A 14,022-nucleotide genomic window follows, 5' to 3' on the forward strand; every position below is an offset into this window, starting at 1 on the left:
CACACGTCCATAACACACATCCATAACACACATCCATAACACACAGCCATAACACACAGTGGCCATAACACACAGTGGCCATAACACACATCCATAACACACAGCCATAACACACATCCATAACACACAGTGGCCATAACACACATCCATAACACACAGTGGCCATAACACACATCCATAACACACAGCCATAACACACATCCATAACACACAGTGGCCATAACACACGTCCATAACACACATCCATAACACACAGCCATAACACACAGCCATAACACACGTCCATAACACACATCCATAACACACAGCCATAACACACATCCATAACACACATCCATAACACACAGTGGCCATAACACACAGCCATAACACACAGTGGCCATAACACACAGCCATAACACACATCCATAACACACATCCATAACACACATCCATAACACACAGTGGCCATAACACACAGCCATAACACACAGTGGCCATAACACACAGCCATAACACACATCCATAACACACAGCCATAACACACATCCATAACACACAGTGGCCATAACACACAGCCATAACACACAGTGGCCATAACACACATCCATAACACACAGCCATAACACACATCCATAACACACATCCATAACACACAGCCATAACACACATCCATAACACACAGTGGCCATAACACACAGCCATAACACACATCCATAACACACAGCCATAACACACATCCATAACACACAGTGGCCATAACACACAGCCATAACACACATCCATAACACACAGCCATAACACACATCCATAACACACAGCCATAACACACATCCATAACACACAGTGGCCATAACACACATCCATAACACACATCCATAACACACATCCATAACACACAGCCATAACACACAGCCATAACACACATCCATAACACACAGTGGCCATAACACACAGCCATAACACACATCCATAACACACAGCCATAACACACATCCATAACACACATCCATAACACACAGCCATAACACACATCCATAACACACATCCATAACACACAGTGGCCATAACACACATCCATAACACACAGTGGCCATAACACACATCCATAACACACAGTGGCCATAACACACAGCCATAACACACATCCATAACACACAGCCATAACACACATCCATAACACACAGTGGCCATAACACACAGCCATAACACACATCCATAACACACCGCCATAACACACATCCATAACACACAGCCATAACACACATCCATAACACACAGTGGCCATAACACACATCCATAACACACATCCATAACACACATCCATAACACACAGCCATAACACACATCCATAACACACAGTGGCCATAACACACAGCCATAACACACATCCATAACACACAGCCATAACACACATCCATAACACACAGCCATAACACACAGTGGCCATAACACACATCCATAACACACAGTGGCCATAACACACATCCATAACACACAGTGGCCATAACACACAGCCATAACACACATCCATAACACACAGTGGCCATAACACACAGCCATAACACACATCCATAACACACAGCCATAACACACATCCATAACACACAGTGGCCATAACACACAGCCATAACACACAGTGGCCATAACACACAGTGGCCATAACACACAGCCATAACACACAGTGGCCATAACACACAGCCATAACACACATCCATAACACACCGCCATAACACACATCCATAACACACAGCCATAACACACATCCATAACACACAGTGGCCATAACACACATCCATAACACACATCCATAACACACATCCATAACACACAGCCATAACACACATCCATAACACACAGTGGCCATAACACACAGCCATAACACACATCCATAACACACAGCCATAACACACATCCATAACACACAGCCATAACACACAGTGGCCATAACACACATCCATAACACACAGTGGCCATAACACACATCCATAACACACAGTGGCCATAACACACAGCCATAACACACATCCATAACACACAGTGGCCATAACACACAGCCATAACACACATCCATAACACACATCCATAACACACATACATAACACACATCCATAACACACATCCATAACACACATCCATAACACACATCCATAACACACATCCATAACACACAGTGGCCATAACACACATCCATAACACACAGCCATAACACACATCCATAACACACAGTGGCCATAACACACATCCATAACACACATCCATAACACACATACATAAAACACATCCATAACACACATCCATAACACACATCCATAACACACAGCCATAACACACATCCATAACACACATCCATAACACAGCCATAACACACAGCCATAACACACATCCATAACACACATCCATAACACACATCCATAACACACATCCATAACACACAGTGGCCATAACACACATACATAACACACATCCATAACACACATCCATAACACACATCCATACCACACATCCATAACACACATCCATAACACACAGCCATAACACACAGCCATAACACACATCCATAACACACATCCATAACACACATCCATAACACACATCCATAACACACAGCCATAACACACATACATAACACACATCCATAACACACATCCATACCACACATCCATAACACACATCCATAACACACATCCATAACACACAGCCATAACACACAGCCATAACACACATCCATACCACACATCCATAACACACATCCATAACACACATCCATAACACACAGCCATAACACACATCCATAACACACATCCATAACACACAGTGGCCATAACACACATCCATAACACACATCCATAACACACATCCATACCACACATCCATAACACACATCCATAACACACAGCCATAACACACAGTGGCCATAACACACATCCATAACACACATCCATAACACACATCCATACCACACAGCCATAACACACAGTGGCCATAACACACATACATAACACACATCCATAACACACATCCATAACACACATCCATACCACACATCCATAACACACATCCATAACACATCCATAACACACATCCATAACACACATCCATAACACATCCATAACACACAGCCATAACACACAGCCATAACACACATCCATAACACACATCCATAACACACAGCCATAACACACATCCATAACACACATCCATAACACACAGCCATAACACACAGCCATAACACACATCCATAACACACATCCATAACACACATCCATAACACACATCCATAACACATCCATAACACATCCATAACACACATCCATAACACACATCCATAACACACATCCATACCACACATCCATAACACACATCCATAACACACATCCATAACACATCCATAACACACATCCATAACACACATCCATAACACACATCCATAACACACATCCATACCACATCCATAACACACATCCATAACACACAGCCATAACACACATACATAACACACATCCATAACACACATCCATACCACACATCCATAACACACATCCATAACACATCCATAACACACATCCATAACACACATCCATAACACACATCCATAACACATCCATAACACACATCCATAACACATCCATAACACACATCCATAACACACATCCATAACACACATCCATACCACATCCATAACACACATCCATAACACACATCCATAACACACAGCCATAACACACATCCATAACACACATCCATAACACACATCCATAACACAGCCATAACACACATCCATAACACAGCCATAACACACATCCATAACACACAGCCATAACACACATCCATAACACACAGCCATAACACACATCCATAACACACAGTGGCCATAACACACATCCATAACACACAGCCATAACACACATCCATAACACACATCCATAACACACAGTGGCCATAACACACAGCCATAACACACATCCATAACACACAGTGGCCATAACACACAGCCATAACACACATCCATAACACACAGCCATAACACACAGTGGCCATAACACACATCCATAACACACAGTGGCCATAACACACATCCATAACACACAGTGGCCATAACACACAGCCATAACACACATCCATAACACACAGTGGCCATAACACACAGCCATAACACACATCCATAACACACAGCCATAACACACATCCATAACACACAGCCATAACACACATCCATAACACACATCCATAACACACATACATAACACACATACATAACACACATCCATAACACACATCAATGACACACATCCATAACACACAGTGGCCATAACACACATCCATAACACACAGCCATAACACACATCCATAACACACAGTGGCCATAACACACATCCATAACACACATCCATAACACACATACATAACACACATCCATAACACACATCCATAACACACATCCATAACACACAGCCATAACACACATCCATAACACAGCCATAACACACAGCCATAACACACATCCATAACACACATCCATAACACACATCCATAACACACATCCATAACACACAGTGGCCATAACACACATACATAACACACATCCATAACACACATCCATACCACACATCCATAACACACATCCATAACACACAGCCATAACACACATCCATACCACACATCCATAACACACATCCATAACACACATCCATAACACACATCCATAACACACAGCCATAACACACATCCATAACACACATCCATAACACACAGTGGCCATAACACACATCCATAACACACAGCCATAACACACATACATAACACACATCCATAACACACATCCATACCACACATCCATAACACACATCCATAACACACATCCATAACACACATCCATAACACACAGCCATAACACACATCCATACCACACATCCATAACACACATCCATAACACACATCCATAACACACATCCATAACACACATCCATAACACACATCCATAACACACAGTGGCCATAACACACATCCATAACACACATCCATAACACACATCCATACCACACATCCATAACACACATCCATAACACACAGCCATAACACACAGTGGCCATAACACACATCCATAACACACATCCATAACACACATCCATACCACACAGCCATAACACACAGTGGCCATAACACACATACATAACACACATCCATAACACACATCCATAACACACATCCATACCACACATCCATAACACACATCCATAACACATCCATAACACACATCCATAACACACATCCATAACACATCCATAACACACAGCCATAACACACAGCCATAACACACATCCATAACACACATCCATAACACACAGCCATAACACACATCCATAACACACATCCATAACACACATCCATAACACACATCCATAACACACATCCATAACACACATCCATAACACACATCCATAACACATCCATAACACACATCCATAACACACATCCATAACACACATCCATACCACACATCCATAACACACATCCATAACACACATCCATAACACATCCATAACACACATCCATAACACACATCCATAACACACAGCCATAACACACATCCATAACACACAGCCATAACACACAGTGGCCATAACACACATACATAACACACATCCATAACACACATCCATACCACACATCCATACCACACATCCATAACACACATCCATAACACATCCATAACACACATCCATAACACACATCCATAACACATCCATAACACACATCCATAACACATCCATAACACACATCCATAACACACATCCATAACACACATCCATACCACATCCATAACACACATCCATAACACACATCCATAACACACAGCCATAACACACATCCATAACACACATCCATAACACACATCCATAACACAGCCATAACACACATCCATAACACAGCCATAACACACATCCATAACACACATCCATAACACAGCCATAACACACATCCATAACACAGCCATAACACACATCCATAACACACATCCATGACACACATCCATAACACACATCCATAACACAGCCATAACACACATCCATAACACACATCCATGACACACATCCATAACACACATCCATAACACACAGCCACCACTAAGTACATCAGTACATGTACTCAAGTACTGTACTTGAGTAACATTTTGAGGTCTTTTATTTTTTACTTTAGTGGAGTATTTTAATTTTTCTATTCTTCTACTCTACTACATCTCCAGAGACAAATATTGTACTTTTACTCCAAAACAATTACTTGAAAACACAATAATAATAACTAGAAAAAGTGCCCTTCTGGACACAGGTCTCCACCAGGAGGATAGGACTGTGTGAGATGTTTGGCTAAATGTTTAGGAGTAATATAAACATGTTTGTTTTTTGCAACAGTTTTCTTCATTTTGTTGAGGAAATGCAGAGCCAGATCACTCATAGCATCTCTGAGGATAGAATTCTGGATGAGCAGGACATGTGCAGCATTTTGAACAAAACGGGCCACTCTTTGGAACTTTGGAAGGCAATTTTTGTTAGCCAATCAGTGTAGAATCTGAGAAATCCAACAGACTCGTCTTGGTCATGACTACAGAGATCATGTGTTCCGATTTGCGTGAGATTTGGATGAAATCTGTGCGACTAACATAAGCAATGTGTTTTGCCTAAATCGGCCTCATGGTGGCACTATAAGAGGCAGTTGAAGAATATTTGGGGCAGAGGTTTGTCGTTGGCATCCAGGGAGTGTGCAAAGTTTGGCATCTCGTTCTTATTATTTGAACTCAGTGAAAAAATAAATAAGAGAAAGTGGATTTATTGACCACTTCCACTTACGTACTGATTCATTTTGTCCACAGGAGAGCGACACAATCCGTTGAATACAAACATGATCAGTAATGTTAGCCTAGCTCTGGTCCATAGGCCTAAACTGACTAATGCTGAACAAGGCAGTGGATCAGAGTGTAGAGTGGCTGTATGTTGACCACAAGGTTCCCGGTTCGATCCCTGTGGGCTCCCCCAGAGTTAGAGTCGAAGTGTCCTTGAGCAAGGCAAGACTCTGAACCCCTGATTGTTCCTGATGTGCTGGCTGGTGCCTTTCATCTGTCTGTCTGTGTGCGTGTGCGTGTGTGCGTGTGCGTGTTTGCGCGCGCGTGCGTGTGTGTGTGCGCCAGTGCGTCTCCCGTGGACCACCTTAAAACCTCCACAGCCAGGGACCCAGTGACCAACCACAGCGTGTGGGAGGTGTGTGGTGGATTTAAGGTGGACTGGGGAGTTGGAACAACACGAGGGAACCTCAACACGGTGCTAGTGACTCTACTCGACGAGCCCCTTTAAGAGAGCCCCGAGTGTCGCGAGACCGTGCTGTCGCGCGAGAAGAGGAAACGGCCGCTGATTGGTCAGACGCGTTGCCGCTGTTAAGATGGCGCCGAGCGGAACATGAGTGGTGACGAAAAGAGGAAAATAAACAAAAATAATAATAATACTACACTGAGAGGCATTTAATGCTAAAACAATAACGATAATTAAAGACTAAAGCTCGCGCTGCGGAGCGTCAGCGGTGTGTCTGAGGTAGCTCTGCGGGCTTTGGGGAGGCTCTAGGCGGCCTGAGGGACCCCCACACCCCGGCCCTGTTCACTGAGTTCAGCGGTGTGTCTGAGGCAGCTCTGCGGGCTTGGAGGAGGCTCGGGACCCCCACACCTCGGTGCCTTTCAGCGGTGTGTCGGAGCAGACTCTGCGGGCTTTGAGGAGGTCCTAGGCGGCTCGAGGGACCCCCAAGCCTCGGCCCTGTTCAGCGGTGTGTCTGAGGCAGTTCTGCGGGCTTTTAGGAGGCTCTAGGCGGCCTGAGGGACCCCCACACCTCGGCGGTGTTTGGAGCAGACTCTGCGGGCTTGGAGGAGGCTCTGAGCGGCCTGAGGGACCCCGGCCCCTCGGCCCGGGTGGGGTTCATTTGGTTAGAGGAAGAGGAGAGAGGAGGTAAGCTAGCTAACAGAGTTAGCATCAATACACACTGGTTCCCAAACACTGGTCCGGGACCCGTTTGTGAGCCACGGATATGTTTTTATGGGTCCCTTTATTTGTTTTTGTTTCCTATGTGTTTATAATGCTAACAATAAGCTATATAACATGTACTTGTACCGACACGTTAAAATTACCACCGCTGAAATGCCCTTGAACAAGGCATCAACCACTACGATGAAATGTGTTCTATGAGCAGGGCCTGGCTGGAAACAAGTTCTTGAGCTTAGCCCAGATACCCTGGGTAAATATAGATTTCATTTCATTTCATTTAATTACTTATAGAGGTAGCTAGCTAGCTAATGCTAACTTTAGTGCTGGGAAAGGAGAACATATAAGATATATATTTAAGCTGTCGGTGTGTCAACATATTGTACAGATAGCAGACATCTAGTATCCCTTCTTGATCACAAACTGTCACAATGTGAGCTCTATTATTATTGTTATTATTGTTATGTTTGTGAACACCTGCTGCTAGCTGTTTATCCTAGCCTCTAGCCATAGCTTGTTGTGTAAACATAAACACTAACATAATATTAGTGACATTAGTGTGGTTGGTGTTGGTAAAGTGACCACACACAGTGACATTAGTGTGGTTGGTGTTGGTAAAGTGACCACACACAGTGACATTAGTGTGGTTGGTGTTGGTAAAGTGACCACACACAGTGACATTAGTGTGGTTGGTGTTGGTAAAGTGACCACACACACAGTGACATTAGTGTGGTTGGTGTTGGTAAAGTGACCACCCACAGTGACATTAGTGTGGTTGGTGTTGGTAAAGTGACCACACACAGTGACATTAGTGTGGTTGGTGTTGGTAAAGTGACCACACACAGTGACATTAGTGTGGTTGGTGTTGGTAAAGTGACCACACACAGTGACATTAGTGTGGTTGGTGTTGGTAAAGTGACCACACACAGTGACATGTTGTTGTCATGTTGTGTAATTATTGTTATTAATAGTAATGAATTACTAGTTAAACAGTAACGTAACATTAGTGTGTTGGTAAAGTGACATGTTGTTGACCTGCATTGCAGACTATAGTACTACCTAGTCCAGACTAGTCCAGACTGAGTCAGTAACACAGGTAGATTTGGAACGAAGCAAGGCTTCGCCTTCAGTGGCTTTAAAACACCAAGCACACTTAACCCTTTCATACTGCTGTGTGACACTGAGAGCAGAGAGAGGGAACAACACCCTCCCTAACCTGTGGAACCTCTCTGCTATTGATTGATTGATTCATTGAAGTATTAACAGATTGGATAATTCCAGTACACTTCAAGCACAAGTCAATACAAAACTGTTAACTGTGGACGACACCATAAAGCATTACACTTTACAATAGGGTCCACCCTTTTCAATTCATCATATTAACCTATTAAGACCTAGGGCCGATTCTATATCATTCTAGAAATACATACGTTTACAATTACATTACCAAAGCAAGTGTCAAAATATAATAGATTTGTTTATTGACGTATAGGCGTCTCCTCTCAAACGAGCACTTGCCCGGTCGGGCAACCTGCAAGCAAACTCCACCTGCCCTGCCCGGAAGCTTTATTTAGCTGCCAGGGGCAGGTGGGCAACCCTTAGTGTTTTATTTAGCTGCCAGGGGCAGGTGGGTGACCCTTAGTGTTTTATTTAGCTGCCAGGGGCAGGTGGGCAACCCTTAGTGTTTTATTTAGCTGCCAGGGGCAGGTGGGCGACCCTTAGTGTTTTATTTAGCGGCCAGGGGCAGGTGGGCGACCCTTAGTGTTTTATTTAGCTGCAAGAGGCAGGTGGGCAACCCTTAGTGTTTTATTTAGCTGCCAGGGGCAGGTGGGCAACCCTTAGTGTTTTATTTAGCTGCCAGGGGCAGGTGGGCGACCCTTAGTGTTTTATTTAGCTGCAAGAGGCAGGTGGGCGACCCTTAGTGTTTTATTTAGCTGCCAGGGGCAGGTGGGCGACCCTTAGTGTTTTATTTAGCTGCCAGGGGCAGGTGGGCAACCCTTAGTGTTTTATTTAGCTGCAAGAGGCAGGTGGGCGACCCTTAGTGTTTTATTTAGCTGCAAGAGGCAGGTGGGCAACCCTTAGTGTTTTATTTAGCTGCAAGAGGCAGGTGGGCGACCCTTAGTGTTTTATTTAGCTGCAAGAGGCAGGTGGGCGACCCTTAGTGTTTTATTTAGCTGCCAGGGGCAGGTGGGCGACCCTTAGTGTTTTATTTAGCTGCCAGGGGCAGGTGGGCAACACTTAGTGTTGCAAAATCTTGTGTATTAGTCTAGAGACTTTAGCAGACCTTGTATTGAACTGTACTTTCCTGTGCTTATTCTACAAACTATTAATACATTTTTCAATCAATCAATTAGGCATTTAGGGCATGGGCGTAATTAGGTTATCTGTATTTAAAGTGCTTTTGTTGTTAGACCTTTCTACGACTGTAGGCGGGAAGTTATTCCTTCTTGACAGAGCAGTGTCAAAGTCAAGTCAAAGTCATACGATTTGTTCTCCGCATTTGACCCATCTCTTGGAGCGGTGAGCCGCAGCCGTGCTGCGCTCGGGAATCATTTGATGGACGTTTAGGTCTCCCATGCAGGAGTCCGAAGGTTGAAATCCTGTGTCCTCTGCTAAATGCCTAAATTGTGTACTATGTGTACTATGCAACTATGGATTGCAGATTTATTGCAGAAAACATTTAGTTTCAGGGGCTCCCTGAAACAAAACATTTAGTTTCAGGGGCTCCCTGAAACAAAACATTTAGTTTCAGGGGCTCCCTGAAACAAAATGTTTTTACTTGGGGTTCTGCAGACAAATACATATTTGTGGGTTCTTGACACGTTTGATCACCACTGATCTACAAACTGTAGGTTGTTCAGTAAAAGGATTTAGAAGGGGCGGCGGTGGTTCAGGGGTAGAGTGCCTGGATGGTAACCGCAAGGTTGCCAGTTCAAACCCGGGCTCCCCCAGAGTTACTGTCGAAGTGTCCTTGAGCAAGACACTGAACCCCTAATTGCTCCCGATGTGCTAGTTGGTGCCTTGCATGGTTTCCGTTGCCATCGGTGTGTCGTGTGTGAATGGGTGAATGTAATGCACAATCTCTGTAAAGCGCCTTGGATAAAGGCGCTATATAAATGCACCATTTACCATTTACCATTTAGAAGACATTTGTAGAATCAGCCTCAGGTCTAAACGGCTTAACATGTTTTTTTTGTTTGTGAACTTGACATAATTCTCCTCTCTTTCCCCACAGATTCCCGTCCGTGTGGAGGAGTATGAACAACTCCCTGGACGTGTCAGGAGGCTCCTACGAGGAGCTGGTCCGGCAGAAAGCTCGCAGCGTTCCTCAGCATCGCATGAAGGACTTCCTGGAGTCGCTGAGCAACAAGAGTCCCTCTGACGCTCTGGTGGAGTTCAGCCAGAACGATTCTACTAGTTCTACAACCACCATGGTCTACCTGACAGGAGGTAACTACTACTAACTACTACTACTACTACTAGTACTACTACCAGCATGGTCTACCTGACAGGAGGTAACTACTACTAACTACTACTACTACTACTAGTACTACTACCAGCATGGTCTACCAGACAGGAGGTAACTACTACTAACTAGATTCTACTACCACTATGGTGTACCAGACAGGAGGTATGCAGAATAATACACAACATTTAACATTCTCCTTTGAATTCAATTCAAAGGAGCTTTATTAGCATGAGAAAACATACGTACACACTGCCAAAGCAAGTGTCAAAAGAGTATATACAGTTGAAGGAGGTACAGCATTTTGTAAACAGAGCTATGTCACAATGCATCGTTATGTACATGTTATACAGGGTATAAAGCTTTATTGAAACAAATATAATTTTTTGCAGTAGGTTAAGAGACTCACCGCTCACCCAAACACACCTCTCTGTTTTTACTAAAACTACAACATGACATCACTGAGCTGTGGTGGTAAGAGACTCACCGCTCACGCAAACACACCTCTCTTTTTTTACTAAAACTACAACATGACGTCACTGAGCCATGGTGGTAAGAGACTCACCGCTCACCCAAACACACCTCTCTGTTTTTACTAAAACTACAACATGACGTCACTGAGCCGCGGTGGTAAGAGACTCACCGCTCACCCAAACACACCTCTCTGTTTTTACTAAAACTACAACATGACGTCACTGAGCCGCGGTGGTAAGAGACTCACCGCTCACCCAAACACACCTCTCTGTTTTTACTAAAACTACAACATGACGTCACTGAGCCGCGGTGGTAAGAGACTCACCGCTCACGCAAACACACCTCTCTGTTTTTACTAAAACTACAACATGACGTCACTGAGCCGCGGTTACCATAACTAACTAACCATAACTCTACCTCTATCTCTACCAGGAGGAGACCCCACCCCCACCTCCACCACCATGGTCTACCATAACTCTAACTAACTCTATCTCTACCAGGAGGAGACCCCACCCCCACCTCCACCACCATGGTCTACCATAACTCTAACTAACTCTATCTCTACCAGGAGGAGACCCCACCCCCACCTCCACCACCATGGTCTACCATAACTCTAACTAACTCTATCTCTACCAGGAGGAGACCCCACCCCCACCTCCACCACCATGGTCTACCATAACTCTAACTAACTCTATCTCTACCAGGAGGAGACCCCACCTCCACCACCATGGTCTACCATAACTCTAACTAACTCTATCTCTACCAGGAGGAGACCCCACCCCCACCTCCACCACCATGGTCTACCATAACTCTAACTAACTCTACCTCTATCTCTACCAGGAGGAGACCCCACCCCCACCTCCACCACCATGGTCTACCATAACTCTAACTAACTCTATCTCTACCAGGAGGAGACCCCACCCCCACCTCCACCACCATGGTCTACCATAACTCTAACTAACTCTACCTCTATCTCTACCAGGAGGAGACCCCACCCCCACCTCCACCACCATGGTCTACCATAACTCTAACTAACTCTATCTCTACCAGGAGGAGACCCCACCCCCACCTCCACCACCATGGTCTACCATAACTCTAACTAACTCTACCTCTCTCTCTACCAGGAGGAGACCCCACCCCCACCTCCACCACCATGGTCTACCATAACTCTAACTAACTCTACCTCTATCTCTACCAGGAGGAGACCCCACCCCCACCTCCACCACCATGGTCTACCATAACTCTAACTAACTCTATCTCTACCAGGAGGAGACCCCACCCCCACCTCCACCACCATGGTCTACCATAACTCTAACTAACTCTATCTCTACCAGGAGGAGACCCCACCCCCACCTCCACCACCATGGTCTACCATAACTCTAACTAACTCTACCTCTATCTCTACCAGGAGGAGACCCCACCCCCACCTCCACCACCATGGTCTACCATAACTCTAACTAACTCTACCTCTATCTCTACCAGGAGGAGACCCCACCCCCACCTCCACCACCATGGTCTACCATAACTCTAACTAACTCTATCTCTACCAGGAGGAGACCCCACCCCCACCTCCACCACCATGGTCTACCAGCCAGACAACTGCATCTACACCGACAGCACTGAGGTGGCAGGAAGTCTACTGGAGCTGGCCTGTCCTGTAAGTCTATTACTGTAGGCTCTCTGGTGGAGCTGGCCTGTCCTGTAAGTCTATTACTGTAGGCTCTCTGGTGGAGCTGGCCTGTCCTGTAAGTCTATTACTGTAGGCTCTCTGGTGGAGCTGGCCTGTCCTGTAAGTCTATTACTGTAGGCTCTCTGGTGGAGCTGGCCTGTCCTGTAAGTCTATTACTGTAGGCTCTCTGGTGGAGCTGGCCTGTCCTGTAAGTCTATTACTGTAGGCTCTCTGGTGGAGCTGGCCTGTCCTGTAAGTCTATTACTGTAGGCTCTCTGGTGGAGCTGGCCTGTCCTGTAAGTCTATTACTGTAGGCTCTCTGGTGGAGCTGGCCTGTCCTGTAAGTCTATTACTGTAGGCTCTCTGGTGGAGCTGGCCTGTCCTGTAAGTCTATTACTGTAGGCTCTCTGGTG

General features: G+C 44.9%; 1 protein-coding gene across 1 annotated transcript in view; it reads left to right on the forward strand.

Annotated features, from left to right (window-relative positions):
* Nucleotides 1-7,412: 7,412 nt before the first annotated feature.
* The window catches only part of LOC306917906 (transcriptional regulator QRICH1-like), a 77,980-nt gene continuing 71,370 nt past the window's right edge, over nucleotides 7,413-14,022 (forward strand). The window contains exons 1-3 of the mRNA XM_079530804.1: nucleotides 7,413-7,967; nucleotides 11,236-11,450; nucleotides 13,491-13,597. Of these exons, the coding sequence (XP_079386930.1) occupies nucleotides 11,258-11,450; nucleotides 13,491-13,597 (300 nt within the window). The 5' untranslated portion in view covers nucleotides 7,413-7,967; nucleotides 11,236-11,257. The remainder of the gene's footprint in view (nucleotides 7,968-11,235; nucleotides 11,451-13,490; nucleotides 13,598-14,022) is intronic.

The sequence above is a fragment of the Electrona antarctica genome (assembly GCF_951216825.1).
Source record: "Electrona antarctica genome assembly, contig: scaffold_56, whole genome shotgun sequence".
Taxonomy (NCBI): domain Eukaryota; kingdom Metazoa; phylum Chordata; class Actinopteri; order Myctophiformes; family Myctophidae; genus Electrona; species Electrona antarctica.